This window comes from Pinus tabuliformis, chromosome 7 (genome assembly GCF_031772625.1).
Source record: "Pinus tabuliformis cultivar Carrire ecotype Pingquan chromosome 7, CPIR1, whole genome shotgun sequence".
Lineage (NCBI taxonomy): Eukaryota > Viridiplantae > Streptophyta > Pinopsida > Pinales > Pinaceae > Pinus > Pinus tabuliformis.
Genome location: NC_142293.1, coordinates 266,205,277 through 266,229,771, shown reverse-complemented (window position 1 = coordinate 266,229,771; position 24,495 = coordinate 266,205,277). Strand labels below are relative to the sequence as shown.

Here is a 24,495-nt window from a genome sequence, read left to right as displayed (position 1 = left end):
TGGATGCATCAGAACATATCAAAGATGCAGCAACGATATGTGAGTTGTTAGATGGGTTCATTCAGGAGATTGGTGTGCAGAATGTGGTGCAAGTCGTAACAGACAATGCAACTAATTATGTGTCTGCCGGCAGAATGCTTATGGAGAGGCATCCCACATTGTTCTGGACTCCATGTGCAGCGCATTGTCTTGATTTGTTGCTTGAGGATATGGGGAAACTCTCCTTCATCAAGGAGGCAGTTGATATGGCTAGGAGCATCCCCAAGTTTATTTATAACCATGCTTTTGTTCTTAGCCTTATGAGGAGGTACACTAAAAACAAGGAGTTGCGGCGTCCTGCCATCACACGTTTTGCCACAACCTTTATTACTCTCCAGTCTTTGCTTCGATGTCAGTTCGAGTTGAAGCAAATGTTTGTGTCTGATGATTGGCGTGGTTGTAGATACAGCAGGAGACCTGATGGGAGAGCCATTGAAAAAATGGTGTACTCTGAGACATTTTGGCGTGGAGTACAAGAAGCATGTGCAGTTAGCGAACCTATAGTAAAGGTTCTTAGATTGGTGGATGGAGAGAAGCCTGCAATGCCTTATTTGTATGAGGGCATGGATAGGGCCAAGGAGGCCATTCGTTCCTATTATGCAGACAAGGGTTCTGCTGGCCTTAATAGGCAGATGATGTTATGGGATGTGATCGATAGTCGGTGGACAGGGATGCTTCATCGACCCATTCATGCAGCAACACTCTTCCTCAACCCTGCATTTGCATACAAATGCAAGTTTCGTTTTGATGGTGAGGTGATGGAAGGGCTCCATACCTGTATTCAGAGGATGGTACCTGATTCTGAGCTTCGTAGCAAAATCAAGCGCGAGGTACAGAGTTATCAGGATTGTGTTGGCCTATTTGGCTTTGATGATGCCATTAAGGAAAGGGCCCTCTTCATGCCACGTAAGTGACAAGTCATCACTCATTAGAAATTAGAAATTTGAATTTAATTATGTTTTAACTTTTAACTTTTAACTTTTTGAATTTTTTATTTCATTATTTTGTTGTAGATCTTTGGTGGCGAAGCTATGGTGCAAGGGCACCAAATTTGCAAAATTTGGCTATACGAATCTTGAGTCAAACATGTAGCTCTTCAGGGTGTGAGCGCAATTGGAGTGTATTTGAGAAAATACACGCCAAAAAGCGCAACAGGTATAACTTTGAACTCAAGCCTTCAGTTGAGCAATTACACTTATTGTAATTTTTAATTTTTAATTTATGACCTTCAAGTGTCAAGAGTCAAGAGTCAAGACTCGTTACTTTTTTTGACACTCTTACAGGTTGGAGTTCGCACGCCTCAACGATTTGGTGTATGTGCATTACAACATCCGACTTCGAGTGAGGCAAATAGAATCACCAGTGGATCCAGATGCCATTTCCTTAGACAATATTGATGTATTGTCTCCGTGGAGGGTGGAGTCTCAGGAGCCCATATTGGAGGAGTCACCTTCATGGTTGGAGGAGCCAGTGGCAGATGATCCATTAGAGCAGGGGCAGCAAGAGGAGGACTCGGAGTCAGAGGAGCAGCAGCACTTAGAGGAGGAGCAGGAGGAGCTGGAGGAGGACACTGCGGGAGCATCAGCATCAACACCATCTGCTATAGATATAGGAGAGCATAGCTCCATGCCTATCACTCATTATTTGACATTAGGTGCAGAGGCAGTGTCAGGGCCTTCTACTACTAGGGGCAGGCCTGACAAACAACCCATCATGTTTTCCCGTAAAAGGGGGAGAGGGCAGTAGATAGATAGCTGCTAGTTTTATTTGTTATGCTACATGTAACTCATGATGATGAGATACTTTTATTATTATATGTGATGTTATTTTGTATTGGTTCTCCACATTTGAGTCCTTGAATGGACAATTATCAGGGATTAGCACGATTTGGTATCGCCTTTGATATATCATTTCTATTTGACATCATATATATCAGTGTTTTCTTCATATTTATGTGCCAATGTGTTTAAACTTTAAACTTTATTTCATGTTGTTATTGCTTTATATGTTTAAAAATCTGAAAAAAATGAATATATTATGCATTTTTTATGCTTGCTTTTGTTGTTTAAATTCTGAACATGAAGATGTTGCTTTAAAAATTAAAATAGTTTCTTGAGTGTTTGCTGGGCACTGTATAGTTATACTCATTTAATGCCAATTTTTTGTTTTTTTTGTGCCCTAGGTTTGAATTAGTTCACTACAAATGTCAAATATGCCAAAAGCCTTGGACCCATTTTGGGAGTATGGGGAGGTTGTTGGTGGGGCAAATCAGGCATATATATCATGCAACTTGTGTGGGACCAAGATGTCAGGAGGGATTACACGATTGAAATACCATCTGGCTAAACTCTCTGCATATGATGCAGCAGATGTGATGCCTTGTATGGTTTCTAGTGCAGAGGTTATACAAAAAGCTCGTGAAGCAATTGCTGAACAAGACAGAAAGAAAGCTGCTAGGGAGAGGCCAATGGTCTCAGATAGATAGCTGCTAGTTTTATTTGTTTTGCAACTTTTGCTACATATAAGTTTATAACTGATGATGATGAAATACTTTTAAACTTTTATATATGTGATGTTGTTTTGTTTGAGTCCTTGATTGGACAATTATCACTATCAGGGATCAGCAGGATATGTGATGTTATTTTAATTTTTGTTTGAGTCCTTGATTGGACAATTATCAATTTATCACTATCAGGGATCAGCAGGATTTGGTATCGCCTTTGAAGTTTGATGTATCATTTCTATTTGACATCATATATATCAGTGTTTTCTTCATATTTATGTGCCAATGTGTTTATTTCATGTTGTTATTGCTTTATATGTTTAGAAATCTGAAAAAAAATGAATATATTATGCATTTTTTATGCTTGCCGATATTTGCCGATATTTTGCCGATATTTTCGCCGATATTTCCGATAAGATATTTTCCGGACCCTCGCCGATATTTTCCCGATACCGATATTATCAACACTGGTCTCTACTGCTCAAATCCATAGTAACAACATTCTGCGTTTTCTGAGCATGCATGTTTTGGTCGTTGATAAAACAAATCCTTGTATCATGCTCAAGGAGTGGCCTTTATCTTGTTCTAAATCCTAAAATCTTGGAGAAGAGACGGAAAAGAGAATTTGAGAAGAGAAATATTAATTTCCTTGACCAAAAACTGTCGATGTGAATAGAAGGAATAAAATGGATGATATTCTGAAGGAATGCCTTAGGCACCTTCCTCAAAAAAACAGTAGAGGAAAAAGAAAATACAAGTAGCATAAATCGAATTGACTACACTACAGGGCCAATAAGAGGTCTAGTCATTGTCTCCAACCACAAAGATATTGCAAGATTTGACAAAGTATTATATAGGGACTTCAAAGTCATGGAATCTCTCTGCTCAATTGTAGCCAGTAATCTGCTCAAGTCTCATGTAAGGGTTGAAGAAGCAAGTTATGTCTCTCCTAGCATTTACGGTCAACCTACCAACCTCGTTGCTGAAGAAGCTAGAAATCAAACTAAAACATTAGTAACATTGAGAAGAAAACTGCTGAGATGTGCTGGTGTATGGATCAACAGATGGATGTTCACAAAAATGTACAAGGGCCATTTACAATCATCTCAAAATTCAGCTAAAATCACAATAGGAAAAAAGGTTTATTTCTCACTATCCATAGTGCCTTTTTCAACTGAGCTTGATCTCAGTCATGGCATACCATCATGGAAAAGGAGTGCACATATTCATGATAGTAGAAAGCTTCCAACTTAATCTGCAACATCTTACCAGCTTGATTACGGTCATACTCAATGTTCTTAAGAAATACTCTCATTAAGAAAATGCCATATCTTTCATTTTCTGCTTCTTGATTCGAATAGTTTCGGCATTGCTGCAAGTACCCACTTGTTCATAATTTTTAGAAGCAAATAAACAAATTAAAAAATAATAAGCATACCTGACATATATGGCCATGAACCAAACGGTAATGGCAGAGAATTCAATCAGAGCCTCAACAATAACAAGCTACATTAGTACATTTAGAAAAAATTGCATTAAGCAAATAGGCATCAACATAATCTGGTAATGCAAATATTTCTTTACAAAACATTTGCTCTTGCTAAATTACAAGGAAATCGATATTGACAGAGACCTTTAATGCTGATATGAAATGGGTTTGTGTTCAAAATTGAATTCTATAGTAGATCATTATTGTAACGGATTGGATTTCATATCAACCATTAAAGTTCTTTGATCATCTTCTTCTATTCAGAAATGTCAGCTAACGCCTCACAGCAAGCTGTCAGAAAGCAATTGAAGTGTTATTAATTTGTATAAAGGAAATTTTGCAAAACATACAAATTTTAATACAGAATGATATTCACCAAAAGAATTGCATTCAGTAAAAATACCTAAGTCAAATTTCTTCTTGAAATTATCAGAGTGTTTTAATAACACTGCTAATGTGACAGTGAACCTCTTTCAGCCACGTTCCAAAGGAACTACAATGGACCAATAGTTCTCAATTACAGCTCGCAACTTCCTGAATATCCTGATGTCGAACAATTTGAAAATTCAACTATTTGCATACCCCTTCCAACTACTGCAATCTGATAAAAATCTCTGAGAGCCACAGACATATATGTTAGAGAACCATAATCATAATCTATTAAAAAATACAGAAAACCAAGGAAGCATTTAGCATATGCACCAAAGAAGACATGATAAATAGTTTGATCAATTCCAAGTTGATTTTCAAATTACCTTTCCTTATTAGCTATGGCATGTAATGCCTCAGGTTCAGGCACATTGATGATTGAACTGCAATGCTCTCTAAGACAATTTTTTTTATTAAAGTGAGAAAAGCACCAGCAACGAATCCGTTGATCTAGACCAGTGCTAAAAACCCAATGGCCATCTGTCCACACACCTGTAGTGCAAATAAAATTGATTCTATGAATTTATCAGAGCATTCCAATTAAATGCCATTGAATTAAAATTGTCGTTAGGTTCCCGGCCAAAGGTATCATTCCAACCAGTGAACTGTGCAAGCATGATACTGGGCCTTCAACGTTCATTACTCAACTTTTACAGCTATACAGCTAAACTTTCAGGAGGACAATCTTGATTTTTGTGATTTAGTTGGTGTATCTGATAACAACCAGTAAGGTCAAAAATACAGCAATTAAAGCTCAAAAGCATTTCGTTACCTTTAACCGCAGAACTGTGAGCAGAGGCAATGACTTCTCGATTCAAGCAAGTGAACTCATACATGACTTTTCTAGTCTCAGGCCCTGAAATCACACAGATATTACCCAATTTATTCCAAAAGAGGAGATATGGGAAGACCTCTAAGTAAACTACCCAAAACTTGAAAGTCTACATCCCGTCAAAAATCAGCAAGTTAAGATACAATAAAAACACAATGTACCTGAAGCCTTGTCGTCCGCTTCACCTAATATAATATTTACAATCTTTGGGTTATCAAGATTGCCATTTTTGGATTCACTCTGTTCCTGGGAATATTTTCTCTCATTCTTGTGATTGTTATTTATTGGGTTATTCTCAGGTTGATGTACATGCAAACCAAAGCTTGCAATATGTAGAGCTTGATCATCCCCTCCACTAACAACACAGTAAAGTGAACCCAAATTCTCAGCCTTCAGGCTCCCATCACTGTTTAAACTTGAAATGCAAAGACAATTGACTCCAGACTGGTGGGCAGAATAAAACACATGTAAAGGCTGAACCCTTCGTATTTCAGTATGACTGCCTCCAGTATCCAGATTTATTGAAGGTCCTGAGAAACTGTCCAAAAAGTTATTTTTGGACTCTACCGTTTCAAATTCAATTTGTCTGGTACATTTGTCCTCTTGCTCTTCAGAAAATTTATTTTCACTGCCATTAAGATCAGAATTCAAGATGGTTTCTTCTCCAACGGTATGCAAGGGTGTTGTGCCTGATGATGAATTGAAAATATCAATATTTGCAGAGCCTTCTTTATGAACAGTCACTTTTGGAAACCCCTCTTGCTTTCTTAGAAATCTCCAGCGGCGCCCACCCTGACTTCCTCTGCCAGTGCGTGGCCGTCTTTGGGCAACAATATCCTCTCCAGGATTATGAGCAGAAATTTTAAAAATGAAATCACTGACTATGTCTGTCAAGTCCCACACTGCGATACTCCCAGTTGTTGCTCCACTAAGTACGAGATATATGTTTTGAATATTTTCTGCAAAAGAAAAGGTTTGAGTAGGATTAAATAAAATCGTTCCATGGTTCAATAGGCAAAGAAAATTGTTTTTTCCTGTGACTTCAGGCTTTACTTTTAACTTTCCCAGTTATGGCTAAAATTCTATGACTCTTACACTTGGCACAAGGAAACCTTTGAAGCTTGAACAATATGAAATAACAAGAATGCCATATCAATATGTCAATTGGGTTATCTTGGGTGGTTGGGAGGAATGAATTTTATCCTTCCCACATGGATTTAATTCCCACTTGTAACATGTTGAGCTTGAATTGAGTATATTGTTGTAATGGCTTCAAGCCTTGTTGTTGAACAGCCTTGAGCCCTAAAGAATATCTTACCCTTGCCTATAGGCTCGAAGGTGCAGTGCTTGGGTACATCGAAAAAGAAAAAATAAAACAAGAATGCCATATACAAAGCTATCCAAATGCAATGATTAGAATGACACTAACTATTATGCCCATTGTGGATCTCCCACACAGCAGGTGCAGAACTCCCAAGCCATGGCTGGTACAGACCATAGTTACCAAGTTCAAATTTGAATTTGGTATTATGGTATGGAAAAAAAATGGAAAATTTTAAATATAGAAAAAAATCAGGGATACACATCTTAAATCACACAATTTCTTCAGAATTTTGGAAAGTTACTTTTTTTAAACAGTTTGTAATGTATTCACAGATTCTTGTGAGTAAATTGCTGTAACCATTGCTATCCAAGGAGCCAGTGGTGTACACAGTGTCTGTAACAGCCCTGGTGAAAATTTCCTTGTTAATAAAGGCAAAATAATAACCATGGTTGATGGGACACTTATTCCAAGCTGAATTTTGGGCAAAAGCATAGTGATGGAGATCACTAGTGGTTGATTAATGGCTAAGGAAATTGGCAAAGGCAATGGCGAAGACTTTGGAAAGACAAAATGACATTTTTGGCACATTTATTTATGAAAATAATGGAAATTAGGAGAAAAGGGATGTGAAAGGTCATAGGTTGCATGTGAGGAGGAAAATGAAGCAAAATGATGAAAAATGAAGAAAATAGAGGCCTCATTAATAAAAAGGCTTTTGAGGATCAATACACAAACTTTTTTCAGTTCAGTGTTGGAGCTCTCTCTCTCATACTCTTGGACACTTAGAGTTTCTTGGAGCACTCTTGGAGGGTGTGGCATACTTGGAGTTTTGGAGAAAGAAGGCAAAGGAAGAGAAGGAAAGCGCAAGAGGACATCGGGATCAACAACTACAACGGGTTTTGCTTGCAGGTACCGAGTTGCATGTATGTTTTCCTCACTAATTTTGGCATGCATGGCATATGCATGTGGTTTATTGGTCATGATCTGTCACTAGCATGGAGGATTGCCTGGATTGACAGTGGATTTGCCTAACCTTGCCATTTCCTGGATAGCCATGGTGTTGTGGGTTTATTTCTTTGATTTTCTGGTTGGTTCTCATGTTTCCTTTAGCTTGGGTTGAGTTACTAGTTCCTGGAGCCTTGGTTGGACAAATGCTCTAGAGCCCTGTAACAACTTGGGTTGAGTTACTAGTCCTGGAGCCTTGGTTGGACAAACGCTCTGGAGTCCTTGGTGGGTTGAGTTACTAGTCCTGGAGCCTTGGTTGGACAAATGTTCTGGAGCCCTGTATAAGCTGTCGGTTGAGTTACTAGTCCTGGAAGCCTTGGTTGGAACAAACGCTCTAGAATCCCGGAAGGCTTGGGTAGAGACCTATCTGATGATGGTTTTGTGATGTCTGACCGTGAGGTGGAATCACTGTTTGATGGGTTGAGGTGGTTGGCCTCTGGAAGCCTTGGATGGTTTTTGATTGGTGTGTTTTATGAGATCCCACATTCATGCTTGTAATATGGCATGGGGGTGACTGGTTGAAGAGAGTTTTGGCTCAGTCATGTCTACGGTTGGGTGGTTCGTGGAAGTACCACAACTGGTTGGCCTTTGCATCATTAATATGAGGTTATTTCTCCTTTTTATTTCATGAGTATTATACTAGTTTATATGTGGATTATATGGTTGTTGTTTCCTTGGTATTTCTATCGCTATTATGCTAGTTATGAATATGTATTATGACAATGGCTATGTATGGCTCTCATCATGTTTTCACTTGTAAATGAATGAACAATGTATCTATGACCTAATGGATGAAACTGCAGCTAATGTGTTGAGGTATCAATGCTTCTTAGCGATTCTCAGATGAGTATGAGACCCCTATGCTCAGATATGTTGTTTACACCTGTAGATTACATATTTGTGATATGTTTGACGAAATGCCTGTCATGGCTAGTAGGGATCCAGTCAAGCCCTTATTTAAGTAATTGCATTTGTATCATTATTCCATTGTTATCTTTTTGTTCTGAAAGTGGCATTTAGTTATGGGTAGTGACCTGGGCTTTGGGCCTGAAAAATGGCTCAAATCCTAGGGACGCTGGCACAACACTGAGCAAAAGACTCCCTAGACGCTGGCATGCCATGCTGTGAGAGCGTCCAGAGCCCTTTGGACGCATGCATGCCCATATCATGGGAGCATTCGGGAATTAATTGGACTAAAAACTCAGTGGGACTCAAGGGTTGGTTACCTAAGAAGTTGGGATGGTTCGTGAGAGTCTTCTTGTTGATGTGGAAGGTCTATATGGTGTGTTTCCGTCAGTTCCACTTTCTTAAGGTGACTTAGGAGACCGAATCATATCATAGTAACTTCTCATCACATGTTTACCCCGGTCGGTCGGTTACTTGGGTAGATGTGGGAGGAGGGTGTTATAGTGGCCGCATTACACTCAAGAGTTGTCATTAAGTTGTAACCATTGCTATCCAAAGCGGTAGTGGTATACACAGTGGCTGCATTATACACAAGATAATATGGCCAAGGAAGTTTAATACATTGCATGCTAAGGCCAAGAGAGCATCTAGGAAGCTAAAGATGCTACCATGCTAACTTGAAGGGAGCGTCTAGGGTTTGACTACAGTTTACCATCATCTGAAGCTTTCTAAAGCTATCTATACTCTGAATCAAAATGTCTCTAACATATTTTTCCACTATAATCTAATTTCTGAAGTTGTTGGGTTAAATTGCTAATCACATAAGAACAAAGTATCTTGCATGGAATCAAATGTTCACCTGGAAGATGTTAGTCACACAGATGTGCTGCAGATAACAAAAAGATATGTAAGAAGGAAAAGCTTGTATGTCTGCCATAACATGAACATGTAGACTGAACTTGTGACCGGGACATACATATAGATATGTCACTATGTTTGTGCTACAAGAGGTTTGTAATATCCCGTATCAGGAATATACCCCAAAGACAAGCAAACTCCAACCAGAGATGGACTGGGAGGGAATTTACCAGATATATCGCCTCTCAAAAGAGGACGAGATCCGGAGACTACCTGACCCTTTCCAGACTCTCTCTAACAGTTTAATAAAAACACACAAGTGGTATAATAGCCGAGAATGCTCAAAGAGATACAAATAACAGTGATACGATATATATCAAATAAACCATAAGCAGATACACAAGAAATGTAGAGAGAATGCTAAGCCATTTTATTATACTGAGTAATAAAATGAGTACAGAAGGTGATCAAGAAGATGGCACCTCTATTTGCACAAGGCAAGTGAAGAAATACACTCAAAATAGCAAGGAATGGCCCTTCTCTGATCTGTGTCCAAGTTGCTGGGAAACTGCTGTGCTGCTGCTGCTGTTAGAAATCAAACGAGGATTTGGCGCTGCTCCCCTCCTCAGAAAAAGCTAAAACTTTGGAATCAGACTCTACTCAAGAAACCCAAAAAAACCCAAAAAGCTCTCGTGGGATGGCCGACCCCCGAAAACCACCCCCTTGGGGTTCTGCGCAGTCCCTCACTGCTCTACACTGCCACTGAATGAGATACCCCAGAAACCTGCTTGAAACCCCTGCCAAAACTCCCCAATATGCAAGGGTTGATCCCCTGCTCTACCTCTCAGCACCAAACCTCCTGCAAATCCTCAACCCAGAACTGCGTCCCTCTCACAGTACTGCGCAGTCCTTCAGAACTGCGTCCCTCTCCTAGTGTTGCGCAGTCCTCCAAAACGCTACCATTACTGCTGCAAAAAGGCTGATGAAACTACTACTGAAATGCCAATGGGAATACCTTGCCCGAGCAGGGACTCGAAGTCCCCCAGGGCTAAGGGTGAGATCTCCGAATGGAGACACTCAATGCACTAAACAGCGTTGCAGACTAGCTGAACAGCCAGCGTGCTCCAAGTCGAAATTACTATCACAAATGCTCATAAAAGAATGATCAAAATGAGGGGGCTCCTCTCTCATTTATAGCCTTTGCCTTTCTATATGTGTTGTTATTAACACTACCATACTGCTGCCAACACTGCATCTGCACTACAACTCCCTCTCATCTGTTGCTGCTGCAACTGCAACATCTGCAACTAAAAAGCATTCAAAATAGCCTGTCCCAGCTACTGAAACAGGTTCTCCACCATACCCATATGTTATCTAAAATAGACGAACTTAGCTCTCCCTAGAGCTTTTGTGAGTGTATTTGCAACCTTCTCTTCTGTGGGAACATACTGTAGCTAGATTGCTCCACGTTGTACACAATCTCTGATAAAGTGACACCAAATATTGATGTGCTTCAACCTGTCATGAAACATTGAATTTTTAGAGAGCTTTATGCAACTTTGATTATCACAATAGACATTGGTCGCCTTCATCCTTTGCTTGAATAAGCATACTACTAGCTTCCATAGCCATATAGCTTTGCACGTAATTGTGTTGCCTAACATATACTCTGCTTCTGCAGAGCTCAGTGCTACTGACTTGTGCTTCCTACTACATCAAGAAACCATCCTTGATCCAACACTAAAGCAGTACCCAGAGGTACTTTTCCTGTCCATTGAACTACCTACCCAATTTGTATTTGTGTACCCACAAAGTTTGACGTCATCACCTCGAGTATATTTCAACCCATACTTGATTGTGTCATGAATATACCTCAGAATATGCCTTGTTGTTGCTCAATGTACCCTCTTCAGTTCTACCATGAACTGACTAAGGGTATTGAATGTGAAGCAGATATTTGGCCTAGTGTTGACCAAATACATGAGAGACCCAATCAGCTATCTATACAAGGTGGGGTCGACATCGTTGTCATCTGATGCATCTCTCTTCTTCCAGTTCGGCATAGACATGGGTCTGCAATCCTACATTTTGAACCTCTTCAGAATATCTATAGCGTATCTTCCTTGCCCAAGGAAGATCTCCCCATCTTTCTACCATACTTCCAATCCTAGGAAATAGTGGATCAACCCCATATCCTTCATGTCAAATTTTGTTGCCAAGTTCCTCTGGCAATCCTCTATGAGAACTAATGATCCTGTCAAAAAAGGATCATCCACATACAAAACAAGAATGAGTGGATCACCCTCTACCATCAAATAGTAAAGGTTGGGATCTGTGTCACTCTTGATGAATCCCATCAGACGTAAGTAGTTGACAATCCTACCATACCATTCCCTGGGAGCCTGCTTGAGCCTGCTTGAGTCTCATGAGTCTCAAAGCCCTATGGTTGTTCTATGTACACTTCTTCCTCTATCAGCCCGTTCAAGAAGGTTGTCTTGATGTCCACCTGGTGAATCTTCCATCCCTTCAAAGCTGCTAGAGATATAACTGACCAAATAGAAGTGTATCTGGCAACTGGGGAGAAGGTCTCCTCATATCTATCCATTCTTTTTTGCATACCCCTTTGCCACGAACCTAGCCTTGTACTTTTCCTCTGCTGAAGATTAATAATAAAACCCTCATCTGCTGCACTGGTTTTTCCCAAGTTGGGTCTTTTTGGGGACAACTGTCCAAAAATAACTGTGTCAAAATTCTTATATGTGTGCTAGAATTTATAAGTTTCCAGTGTTTTATTTTCCATAGTATTTTTATGGTGAAAATTGTAGTTGTGATTTTATTTGTTGTTTGTTGTAGCAAATAAACTGCATAATTAAATTTTCAGTTAGAAGACTAATTTCCAGTCGCTGCAATAGATAAAATTTCACATTGTATCAGAGCCAATTGATAAGTCGAAGGGCTCAGAAGTGAAAAGAAGAAATTTCACTGCTCAGTGTGGGCAGCAGGTCGAAATTCCCAAGGGAGCAGCTCAAATTTTTTCGTTGAGCAGATTTCTAGCCAGACGTAGAGGTTTTTTTTGCAGCAGTTCGCTAGAGTAGAGACAACTTCAGGGGGGAAAAGGAATAGCACTATAAATTCTTTTGCATAGCCATGGACAGAAGTAACATTCAGGAGACTTCAAATTTGTCTTCCAGATTGGAGGATGAATTTGCTTGCTTAACAGGATCAACTTCATAGGGAGTTTAGTATATAGACAGTGGAGCATCAACTCACATGATAGGGGTTAGAGAATATTTCTCTAGCTACAAAGAGGAGCAGATGGCCTTCCAAATTATTATGGGAAACAAAACAAAATGTACTCCAGTAGGGAGAGGTACCATAGATTTTCAGAGGGAGTTAGGAGCAAGCACTAGCGCTACAGATGTATTGCATGTGCCAGGATTGGGTATGAACTTGATTTCAGTGTCCCAGTTACAGGATATAAGGGGTATGATATTCACTTTTTAGGGAAGGAAGTGTATGTCAAACACCCGAGCTAGAAAATGGTAAGACAAATTGGAGTTCAAAGCAACAGATTGTACCGATTACAAATCGATTCTCCAATGGCATTAATAGGCAATGACAATAGCAGTGGGAAGGAGTTGAATGAGTTATGGCACAGGAGAATGGGACATCTACACCATGGAGCACTCAGGATGCTCAGAGAAATAGTAACAGGGGTTCCAAAACTTGGCACGAAACACAATGATGTGTGCAGAGGATGTGTACTTGGGAAGTATGCTAAGACAACATTTCCAAGAAGTGACAACAGAGCTAGTGGAGTGTTAGGACTCACACACTCAAATATTTGCAGCCCAATGTCAACTCGGGCTCTCAGCGGTGCTGAATATTTCATCACTTTTATTGATGACCATTTCAGGAAAACTTGGATCTACTTCTTGAAGACCAAGGAAGAGGTCTTCGATTGTTTCAGAGAGTTTAAAGCTCTTGTGGAGAATGCGACAGGGAAGAAGATCAAGGTGTTTCGCTCAGATAACAGTGGAGAATATATTGATAAGGACTTTACAGATTTTTGTGCCAAGGAAGGCATCAAGAGCGAATGGACAACTCCATATAATCCACAACAGAATGGTGTAGCGAAGCGAAAAAACAAAACCATTGTTGGAGCTACAAAATCTATGTTATATGACCAGGATCTACCCAGATTTCTATGGGCAGAAGCATGTAATGCGACAATATATATTCAGAACAGGACTCCTCATAGAGCATTGGGGAAGAAAACACCAAAAGGAGTCTTCACAAGGAAGAAGCCAAAAGTTAGCCACTTCAAAATTTTTGGCAGCATTGCTTATTGCCATGTGCCAGACGATAAATGGACCAAACTGGATCAGACTGCAAAGAAGGGATTCTTCGTTGGGTACAATGAACCTCAAAGGCATACAAAATTTACATTCCTAGCAATAGGAAGATAGTAGTAAGGAAAAACATGAAGTTCATGGAGGACCGAGCTTTCAGGAGATCTCGTGAGATGCCTGCAGGTGATCATAATCAATCAGCAAAAGCTCCTTTAGTCCAGCAGCTGGAGCAGCCAGCGGGACAGGCAGGAGGACGGTCACAAGGATCAAGTAATGTGACCAACACCAGTATTTCCTTAGGTGTAGGAAATTCGGGGAGTTCTCAGCAAATGGAGCAGCAGAGACAGGATGAGGAGGAGCTGGAAGAACCTCCCAAGACTAGTGGTCAAGCCAACAGAGAGGTTTGTTAGACATTGAGAGATGCAGAGGAGTTTATTGGAACTCCTAGGACGAGCAAAAGACAACACAGACAACCTAACAGGTGCCAAGAATTGGTGGCTTATGTTGCAAAACCTTCCAGCTTTTAGGAGGCCACACAACATCAGGTGTGGGTAGATGCCATGGTAGAAGAGTATAGCTCTATCATGACGAATGATGTTTAGGAGGTAGTGCCAAGACTGAAAGAGAGAGCAGTTGTAGGTTCTAGATGGATCTATAAGATCAAATATGCAGCAAACGACATTGTGGAAAAGCAATGTTGCACTAATCGTTATCGGGATAATATCGGTGCGAGAAAAAAATCGGTAATAATCGGGAAAAAATCGTTTGGTACAAAAATATTCATTTTTTTTCAAATTTTTTAATATCTAAACCATCTACAACATAAATAAATACATTGACACATAAATATGATAAAAGAACTAATATATAAGATGTTTAATATCATTTGTAGTGCTAAAATCACACATAACAGTGAATCATGTCCTGAATAGTAAGTCCTGACTCCTGAGTCCCAACTCAACCTCAAAATATCAACAAAAAATATAATAATGTATCTCATATCATGAGTCATAATGTCATATACAATGAGATGAACCAAATAACTAAAGTCTAATACTATTGATTTCCTTTGCCCCTCTAGATGTAGATGTCAGTGGAGTTGGCAGGCCACAGTAGACTATGGAGTCTGTTGTGCTCTAGAAGCTGAAGAACTAGGAGCTACAGGAGGTAGACCACATCCTCTACTTGTGACAGGGGTAGCTTGGGTCACCTCCTCCTCCTCAATATATATATATATATATATATATATATTTTCCCACGATTTTTTCCCAAAAAAATTGTGAATTTTTTTTTTTTAAATCGGGCAAATTTTTTTTATCCAATTACTACGCATGATTTTATCGTTTAGTTGAAATAATCGCGATTAAACGATATAATCACAATTATTTCCCGATTAGTGCAACACTGATTCTGAGTACAGTAATTTACATGCCCAATTGGCAATCTAATCTGAGGAAAACACTGGCAAAAATATCGTGAGAATTTTCTCTCACTCCACAACTATTTTTTTCCTCCAAAATTGCCTCCCTAGCCTCTACGCTGAGCTCCTTGTGTCACCGCTTCGTAGAGCTTATGCTGACCCGTTGTAAATTTTGGCCTTCCTTCCTTTGCCTCTTTCGGGGATTGGAAATCTTCCTCCCGGAATGTTTCTGCCCTCCTTTCCACCTGCTACTCACTCTTTGGATCTATCCTCTTTGCTGAGCTACTGCTACTATGAAAATGGAACTGTTTGGGCAACTGAGTATCTGCACTTGTATATTCCCCATCACCACATCGACTTCGTCTTATAATCCACTGTTAGAGCACCAACGACCAAGATTAAAACTCAATCAATGGCTAGGATCATCTCTGCATCAATCTGTGTGAGTTTCTAGATGATTCTCACCTTATCTCAATTAATACTGATTAATTAACCATATTCCCTAAGTTTAGACTTAGGAAATATTTAAAAATCGGTTAATAATCTAATTGAGACACTTCTAGACGAAATTTCCATAAACGACTTCTGGGTTTTGGAGATCTCATGTATTTTAGTGTCTCCACCAAATTTCATGGCTGGAACACATCCGATGCTACAAAAACTAACAGTCTTTACGTCCATCTGATGAAGAGTCCATCCTTGACTTGCAGCAAGGGATATTATCGAACGAATGGTTGTGTATCAAGCCACAGGTGCAAATATATCATCATAATCCTCTCCCTCTTTCTATGAGAATCCTCGAGCCACAAACCTTGCCTTGTATTTCTCAATGCTACCATCAATTCCATGCTTGATCTTGAATAGCCATTTTGAAGTCACCATAGATTTCCCCTTCGATCTCAACACAACATCCCATACATCATTCTTCATAATTGATTCATATTCCTCGGCCATAACATCTTTCCAAACTTGTTCTTTTATGGCTTCTTCGAATGTGGAAGGTTCGGCTTGAATCATAGTGCTCATGGCTGCAACATATCCCTAGTACCTGCATGGTTGCTTCCTTTCTCTAAATGATCTTCAAACGGGAACATGTCTCTCAGCATCCTGTAGAGTGTCACGGAGCCAAAGTGGTCTCTTCCTAGTAGGAGGATCACTTGGAGGAGGATCTAAGGGATCCATAGGCTCCATGGGATCATCAAAAATATTAGTCTCAGACTCGAGCACAAAAGGACCATCTAGAATATCCCTATCATCATTCCTCTTCTCAGGAGGAGGAGGAGGTGGAGGAAGGTCTCTTGCTTTTCCAAGAGCTGCATCTTCATCAAATGTTACATCCCTGCTAATTTCAACCTTCCTTTGACTAGGAATATATATTCTATATGCTTTAGAATTTTCACAATAACCAACAAACATACCTTTTCTTCCTGTAGCTTCCAACTTGTTCCTTTTGTCCTTTGGTACATGAAAATATACGGGGCATCCAAAGATACGGAGATGGCTAATGTTGGGCTTGACACCTATGAACACTTCTTCAGGGGTCTTGTTTTCTAATGCTTGATGAGGCACCTTGTTTTGAACATATACAACAACATGTGTTGCTTCTCCCCAAAGGAACTTTGGCAATTTTTGATCATGGAGCATGGCACGGGAAACTTCTAATATAGACTTGTTCTTCCTTTCCGCTAATCCATTTTGTTCGGGTGTATATGGCACAATTGTTTCCTTTTTTATTCCTTCTTTCTTGCAAAATGCTATGAACTCATTTGACATGTATTCCCCACCATTGTCGAACCTAAATACTTTGATTCTCTTCCCTGTTTGATTTTCGATCAAAGCTTTGAACTCCTTGAACATTTTGAAGGCTTCATCCTTTTGTTTCAAATAGTATATCGATGTCTTTCTCGAGAATTCATCAATTAATGTGATGTAGTAGAGATGACTACCAATAGAATGCACAGGGATCAAACCACATATATCAGAATGAATGAGATGGAGGATGTCATTTGTCTTGTTCTCACTAGAGGGGAATGGTCCCCTTGTCTTCTTTACACTCGCACAACCTAGACATACTCCATCATGATGGGCTTGAACACCAGGGATACTAGAGACTAATTCGTTCAATTTCAGAAGAGCATCATAATGTAGATGAGCCAATCTTCGGTGTCATAACTCCCTTAGATGATTAGTATTATGAATCAATGCTAGAAATGGTCCTCTTGTGACTCTATAGAGTCCTTCAAATCTTGATCCCAATGTGAATGCATCTCTCATAGGTGAACTGGCAGACCAAGCCAAAACTTCTCCCTTGATGAAGGAAACCCTCATTCCTTTATCTTCCAAAGCGGATATAGATACCAAATTCTTCTTTAATCCTGGCACATACATAACATCATGCAGCAAAATTGATTCACCAGAATTCAAAGGAAATTTGACGGATCCATGACCTTTCATGGGATGAGTGGAGTTGTCTCCAAGGATAATCTTCAGCTTAGTCACCCTCTCTACTAGATTAGAGAAAACTTCCTTATATCCAGAGAAATGATGAGTGGCCCCACTATCAACCAACCAACTATCACACAAATCTAGATGAGAAGAACTAGTAAGAGCAGAAATGAGAATATATTTAGATTGATTTACGACATTACTTTCATACCTGGGAAACCTTGACTTCTTTTGAGGACAATGATCTTCTTCACAGTTGCTTAAGGTATCTCTTCTTATTCTTTCATATCTTCTATTGCGGTCATTTCTTCGATCACCTTTTCTTCTTTGATTATCGTATTTGTTATTGTTGCTTCTAATGTTGTATGTGGTCCTTTGTTCTTCTCAAGACAATCTCGAGCATAATGACCCTTCTTGTGGCAATTATAGCATTCAATTTGAGATGATGTCTATCATTCCTTCTTTTTGTGTTTTGGCGAGGAGGCTTTCTTGATGGACCTCCTTTTCCTTCTTATTTTTGTCATGAGCGATATATGCAACAGGCTCTCCCTCTTCATGTTTTTGAATTCTACCTCTTGATACCATCCTTGATTCTTCTTGTGTAAGCTTTCCAACAATTTCATCAAATGACGGAAGGACATTGTTGTTGCTTATAGTAGTAATGAAGGTTTCCCAAATAGGAGGGAGACCTCTAAGAGTCACAATCACTAATTCCTTGTCAAGCACAGATTCTCCAACTCTCTGCAATTGATCTCTAAGGCAAGATATCCTCATGATATAGGATTGTACAACTTCTCCTTTGTTCATCTTGGTGTCTTTGAGTTGATCTTTCAAAGTGATGATCTCATTCAAATTTTGATTTCATACATGCCAGCTATTTTATCATACATCTTTGGAATTCTTTAAATTCCTAACATATGCAAGTAAATGATCTTGTAAACCATTAGCTATAATTTGTTTTGCTTTGGACTCACCTTTCTTATACCTGTTTTTGATGGAAGCAGAAGCATTTTCTAGAGGCCCGGGAACTCTTCTTTGAATGTACTCCACTACATCATTGTTGTCAACTATGATCTCCAACTTGACTTTCCATGCAACAAAGTTTGATGAGTCACCCAACTTCTCATGCTCCTTGAAGGTAGAGGAAGACATCTTGACTTTGACTAGATAAGCTCCTTCAACTTTCCAAAGGTAATGGATTCAATGCTTGTCTCCTTTTGGGTTTGTCCTTAACCTTAGCTTTGATACCATGTTAATTTTTTAGATTGTTCTATGTTGTTCCAATTACTTCAGCCCAATTCAATTCTTCATTTAGCATTGCATCCAATTATTAACAATGTTTCCAATCATAAACAGTAATTGAAGATAGAACAATATATGCAATGACAAAGGAGACAATAGCACAACCACAAGAGACACCAGATTGGTCAAAGACTATTTTCATAAAATGTTTCAATAGAGAGTACAATGAGCCCAATACATAATCATCCAGCAAAGATTTACCCAATACAAATCAAAAGCAGACTTCCAGAATCACTGTACAACAGAGAGAAACCTTCCAGCCTTAAGATATTTACAATCAACTACAGCGAACTGTCAAACCCTAGCTCAGAACCCCAGTCGCACTCATCAAGATATTCTATGAGCGACTGTGACTTCTTGGTCGCTCCCTGAGACTCTGCGAGCAAGCGACTATGACTTCCTGGTCACTCTCTGAAGCAATCTAAGCAAGCCACTACAGTCGAATCTGCCTAGAACTATCACAGAGCCTCGGTGACACCCTTCAAGATGTTATGCAAGTGGCTGTGGCTTCCCAGACGCTCTTTGAGGCACTGCGAGTGTGCAACTACAATCGGATCTAACCTGCGGAAAGTGTAGACTGGAAAAAAGAAACCCTAAACACGTGTAAGTCTCAAACCTATAATTTCGAACCTTGCACCAACATCTTCTGTCAGTCTTGTGCGAACCAAACAATAGAAGAAGAGAAGAAGATGCTTGATGATGATATCCAAATGAACTTGAGGTCTCTTGTATTTATAGGCTTTCATTAGGCTCCATTTAATGTCCATTTGATGTTGAGGCCGACCTATCCAAATGTACATGTGTGGGTACATAAATTCAAAATCCAACTTCTGCATATCCAAATGAGGTGATCTTTAGGTCGATTTTGGTCCTCTCTAAAAGAGGAATTCAATGCAATCGTCATCCTTGTCATATGAGTTGTCCAAGGTGGAATTTGACCCTAGTTGCATAAATTAATAGCAAAGCCTTGGACACGGTGCAAGAATGAAACCAATCTGAAGACCGTCTCAAGTCGAAAACGCTGAGCTCCAAACTCTACAAGGATAATGTGCTGCAGTACTGTCTGTTTGCATCTAATGATGTTGCGGAGAAGAAGAATCTGGACTCTCCTAGCTAAAGCCTAATCTAACTCAAGTAAAGACAATCCCCAAATCTCTTAGCCATATAGAACAGTGGGACGGATCAAGGTATCCATGAGGCTCATCGTGGAGGAGATGTACTAGAAGTGATGTCGAAAGCACTGTCTCTCGAGAAGGGCTATGGATCCATATCCTTTGTTGATCTGAGGCTGAAACGTTGGTCAGAAACTGACGCAGGGACCTGAAAACTGCACCCCCAAGTAAGTACACATGTTGGTGATCTCAATCTCCTCCCCTCTGAATAGGAAGTGAAGGTTTGAGGTTTTCATCACCCCATTGAAGATCATAACCTTGGTTTTACCCAGATTGATAGTCAACTATCAAAGATCACAAAACAAAGCTAAGGCATCTAGTTGCCTCTGTAATCCTTCTGGGGATGAGGACAGAAGGACCATGTCATCAGCAAAGAGTAGAATAGATATCAGAACCTAGTGAAGAAGGCAGTTGTCGGTGTCCTGGATATGCTTGTGTAGAAATGCCTCCAACTCATCAATATAGATCCCAAACAAAGTAGGGGATAGCGGACAACCTTGTTTAACCCCAATAGTGCTTTGGATGAAATCAAACATCCCATGATCCGCGCAAAGACGAACAAGGACGGACTCATATAAGCGCATAATAGTTATCAATAGGGTTGCAGAGATGCCAATATCTCTAAGTCTCTGGAGTAAGGCTTCCCTCGAAACAAAGTCAAAATCTTTCTGAAAATCTACGAAACATCAATAGACTTTCGAAGAGCGGTGTCGTGCCCCCTCAATCACGGCACGAAGGGTGAAGATGTGGTCAATGGTCTGATGATCCGGTCGAAAACCTACCTATCCCCTAGCTTTGAGTTGTCTCTGCTCAAGGTCACTGGAGAGCTTCCTATGTAGAATAGTAGCATACAACTTCGAGAACGTGTTGTCCACCATGATCGTTTTGTAGTTATTGGGATTTGCACTGGAACCTAATTTGTGGATTGGATGGATGATGTGGTGTGACCATGTCAATGGAAAACCTTCACGTGCTACATGGTTGAAGAGATCAGCCAAGTAGCTAACCAAAGCACGGAAACTGTGCTTAAAGAACTCTGCTTGGTAGCCTTCCTCATCGGTTTCTTTGTTGTTGTTCATCACCCAAATGAACTCTCTAATATCTCTATCTGAGAATAGGTAACAGGAAGAGGGTGGGGAGGTAACATGAATTTGGGCTTGTCCGGGAATATCATAAAGGTTGGAAGTGTGAGAGAACATGGAGGTAGGGTCGAGGTCAGATGGAAGAGGGGAGCATCGAGGAAGGATGGTACACCATAATTGTTTAGGGGAGTGGGAAAGAAGAGCAGAAAGCTCTCATCTTCTATGAGAGACAAACAGTTGTTTCTTGCGACAGAGGTGATGACAATAAGAAGCTTTGAGGTCGGAGAAGAAGGGTTGAGAGTGGGTGAAAGCATATCAAAGTTCTCGATGTAAATTCTTGCATTCGTCATCGTACCATTTGTTCATGGGGCAAGATCCAACTTTAGGAGAGATGGAAGTGGAACGAGTGGTGTGGGGGAAGGATTTGAGTGTTGCTTCCCAAATCGCAGATGAAGTATACATATGCACGTAAATAAAAATATTTAATTTAGACTTTTACCACATTATCAATTGGGTTTATTTCAAGTGGTTGCAGGATTGATTGTTATCCTCCCCACCTATAGTCAATTTCCACGTGACATGTTGAGCTCATATTGAGTGTACTATTGTAATGCCTTCAAGTCTTGTCATTGAATGGCCTTGAGCTTTAACAATATCATACTCTTTCCTACACACTAAAGGGTTGGGTGTTTTGTTACATGGAAAAAGAAATTGTTTGCCACAAGTTAGCATGGTCTTTTCAAAATTCAAGAAAAAAGGGAAGGGTTATATTATTATATACCTAAATCTATCATATATTGCGGGAGGAAATCACTTGTGAAGATAAAGCTGATTATTTATTCATTGAAAGTTATAAAATTTAATGAAAGAAGAGATCTGTTGAATTTGTGTATACAATAATTATCAAATAAGAAGTCATGAATTATGAAGCCCATAAATAGTTCAAATATTTTGGTGGCATGTTGTTTTTGCACAAAGTGTGAATGTTGTTTCCCATATCGTGACAGAGTTTTTACTAATATATTATCAAATTGATCTACAAAGGCAATTTGAAAATAAACAAATTAGAAGATAAATTAGTGCAACAAGAAGAAAAATCAACATCTCAAGAATATAATTGGTGATAGATTATTAGAAAAAGATGAGAAATTTACCTACGAAAAAAATCACATTCAAAATCTTTTGGCAAAAATCAATAAGTCAAAAGATAACAAGAAATGCATTCAAAAGTTACAGCAGAATTTAGATCTCAAGAATAAATTATTAGGGAAAGAGAAAAAAACTCCTATCTAAAGAATCTTAGTCAAAGGTTGATTGAACAAATTAAAAAGTTAAAAAATGAAATGTCAAAGAATCACCATATTATAAATCAAGTCAAAAATTCAGAAACAAGGATGAACTTCCTATCATGGATTTCATGCTCTTTATTGATGGTATTCTAGGTAAAAGCACGTTCTTAATGCTTCTAGGGTTTGCTAGGTCAGAGGATTCATTGTCATGAGTCAAGAGAGTCAACATCATGTATATAAGACCCATAGTTTTAAAAACCGGTGGAAAAAACCGGTTACCGGCCTAACCGGCCGGTTGGAAGCCTGGCCGGTCCGAACCGGCCCTTCTAACCCGGTTTAGACCCCCTCGTGCCCAAAAAAAGGCCCTAACCGGTAAAAACCGGCCGGTTTAGGGCGGAACCGGCCGGTTTATAGCAAACCGGCCGGTTCCGTCCTAAACCGGCCGGTTTATGGACAGGCCGCCGGTTAAAGCAAAAAAGCGCAGCGGTTTTGGAAATGAGGGCGGTTTAGGGGTTTTGGGGGTGAGGGAAAGGTATTTTCCCTCCAAAAACACCCTCACACTTGCTATAAGACACCCCTCTCACTCTCATTTGTCTCACACAACTGATTTGGAGTGTTTGTGAGTGTTTGTGAGTTTGTTTGTGAGCTTGGAGAGTGTGGAGTTTTTGCTGAAGTAGTCATCTTGGAGTTGGAGTTGGAGCTATTTTGGAGATAGTGTGTAGCTGTCAGTGGAGTTGCCATCATCAAGAGGAGGCTAAGGGAGCTACTTTGCATTTCCAGGTAAGGATTTGCACTTGATAATTCCTCATTTGAGTCTGCTGTCCATGAATTATTTTTTTTGTGCTATAAACTTCTCACTTCAATGATCTATCATCTATGCTAAGCCTATGAACTCTCTAGCTCTATGCTATCAAATTTTGTAGCTTGCATGTGCATTTTTTTCCTACATTTATCATTGGTTTTCCATGTTCCTTAGCTGCAATTTTTTTTTTAAATGGCAGATTTATTTGCAAATTGTTATTATTTCAAGCAAACATGGCTCCAAAAGGAAAGGACAGTGCATGGGTTCATTGTGATGTAATTGAGGGAAAAATGATATGCAAATTATGCCATAAATCTATTGGAGGTGGGGGTATTCTTAGGTTGAAACAACACTTGGCTGGGGTAAGAGGCCAAGTAAAGCCATGTGATGCACCAAAAGAACTGTTAGGTCCTATTAGGGCAGAATACATTGCCAAGCTTGAAAAATTTTATGAGGATAAGGCTAGGGAGAAGACCATCCAAGATGAAATTGCAAGGAAGAGGGAATTAATGGAAACCATGAATGTTTTGAAACAGAGTGGGTATGATGATTATGAGATTCAAGACTCCACTTCTATCCCTTCCACCAATGACCCCTTTCACTATGTTCATCCTTCTGTTGGAGTTGGCCAACCATCAAAAGGAACAAAGAGACCAAACATCCAAAGTTATTTCTCATCTTCTGCCACCATTGCCTCTTCTAAATCTAATCCCACTTCCTCCTAGCCAAGTTCTCAACCCACTTTGGATCAGCATTGGAAAAAACAATGCAAAGAAACTTCTCACCAATACATTGCTAGATGGTGGTATGATTCAGATATCCCATTTAATGCTGCTCGCTCACCTTATTACCAAGCTATGTGGGACTCTGTTATAGCTGCAGGAAAGGGCTTCAAAGGCCCTAGTATGCATGACTTGAGGGGAGCTCTTTTGCAAAAAGAGATATCTTCCATTGATGAGTATTTGGTTGAGTTTAAAGAGTCATGGGTCAAAACAGGTTGTTCCATTATGTCAGATGGATGGACCGATGGAAAGAACCGCACTATCATTAATTTCCTTGTTTCTTGCCCTCAAGGAACCATGTTTTTGAAATCAGTTGATGCATCTGATAGGGTAAAGGATGCAAGCCTTCTATTTGAGCTTTTGGATAACATTATTCAGGAAGTTGGGGAGCAGCATGTTGTGCAGGTCATCACTGATAATGCCTCAAACTATGTTCTTGCTGGAAAGATGCTCGAGGCCAAATA

General features: G+C 39.7%; 2 protein-coding genes across 2 annotated transcripts in view; one reads left to right on the top strand and one right to left on the bottom strand.

Annotated features, from left to right (window-relative positions):
- The first annotated feature begins 299 nt into the window (after positions 1 to 299).
- On the top strand, positions 300 to 2,814 carry LOC149246891 (uncharacterized). Its single transcript, XM_089442789.1, has 3 exons — positions 300 to 333; positions 1,053 to 1,194; positions 1,323 to 2,814. Exons 1-3 carry the CDS (start codon positions 300 to 302, stop codon positions 1,783 to 1,785), a joined length of 639 nt encoding a protein of 212 aa, XP_089298915.1. The 3' UTR covers positions 1,786 to 2,814.
- Positions 2,815 to 4,502: 1,688 nt separating this feature from the next.
- The window catches only part of LOC149246888 (uncharacterized), a 300,905-nt gene continuing 280,912 nt past the window's right edge, over positions 4,503 to 24,495 (bottom strand). The window contains exons 15-18 of the mRNA XM_089458052.1: positions 5,454 to 6,251; positions 5,233 to 5,316; positions 4,787 to 4,952; positions 4,503 to 4,645 (exon numbers count right to left, since the gene is read on the bottom strand). Of these exons, the coding sequence (XP_089314178.1) occupies positions 4,549 to 4,645; positions 4,787 to 4,952; positions 5,233 to 5,316; positions 5,454 to 6,251 (1,145 nt within the window). The 3' untranslated portion in view covers positions 4,503 to 4,548. The remainder of the gene's footprint in view (positions 4,646 to 4,786; positions 4,953 to 5,232; positions 5,317 to 5,453; positions 6,252 to 24,495) is intronic.

Bases quoted from the DNA above. Each gene is read 5' to 3' on its own strand.
- LOC149246891 (XM_089442789.1), top strand. From the start codon at position 300: ATGAGGAGGTACACTAAAAACAAGGAGTTGCGGC. The intron at 334-1,052 runs GTCCTGCCATCA...ATTTTGTTGTAG, and splicing joins TAAAAACAAGGAGTTGCGGC to ATCTTTGGTGGCGAAGCTAT. The intron at 1,195-1,322 runs GTATAACTTTGA...ACACTCTTACAG, and splicing joins CACGCCAAAAAGCGCAACAG to GTTGGAGTTCGCACGCCTCA.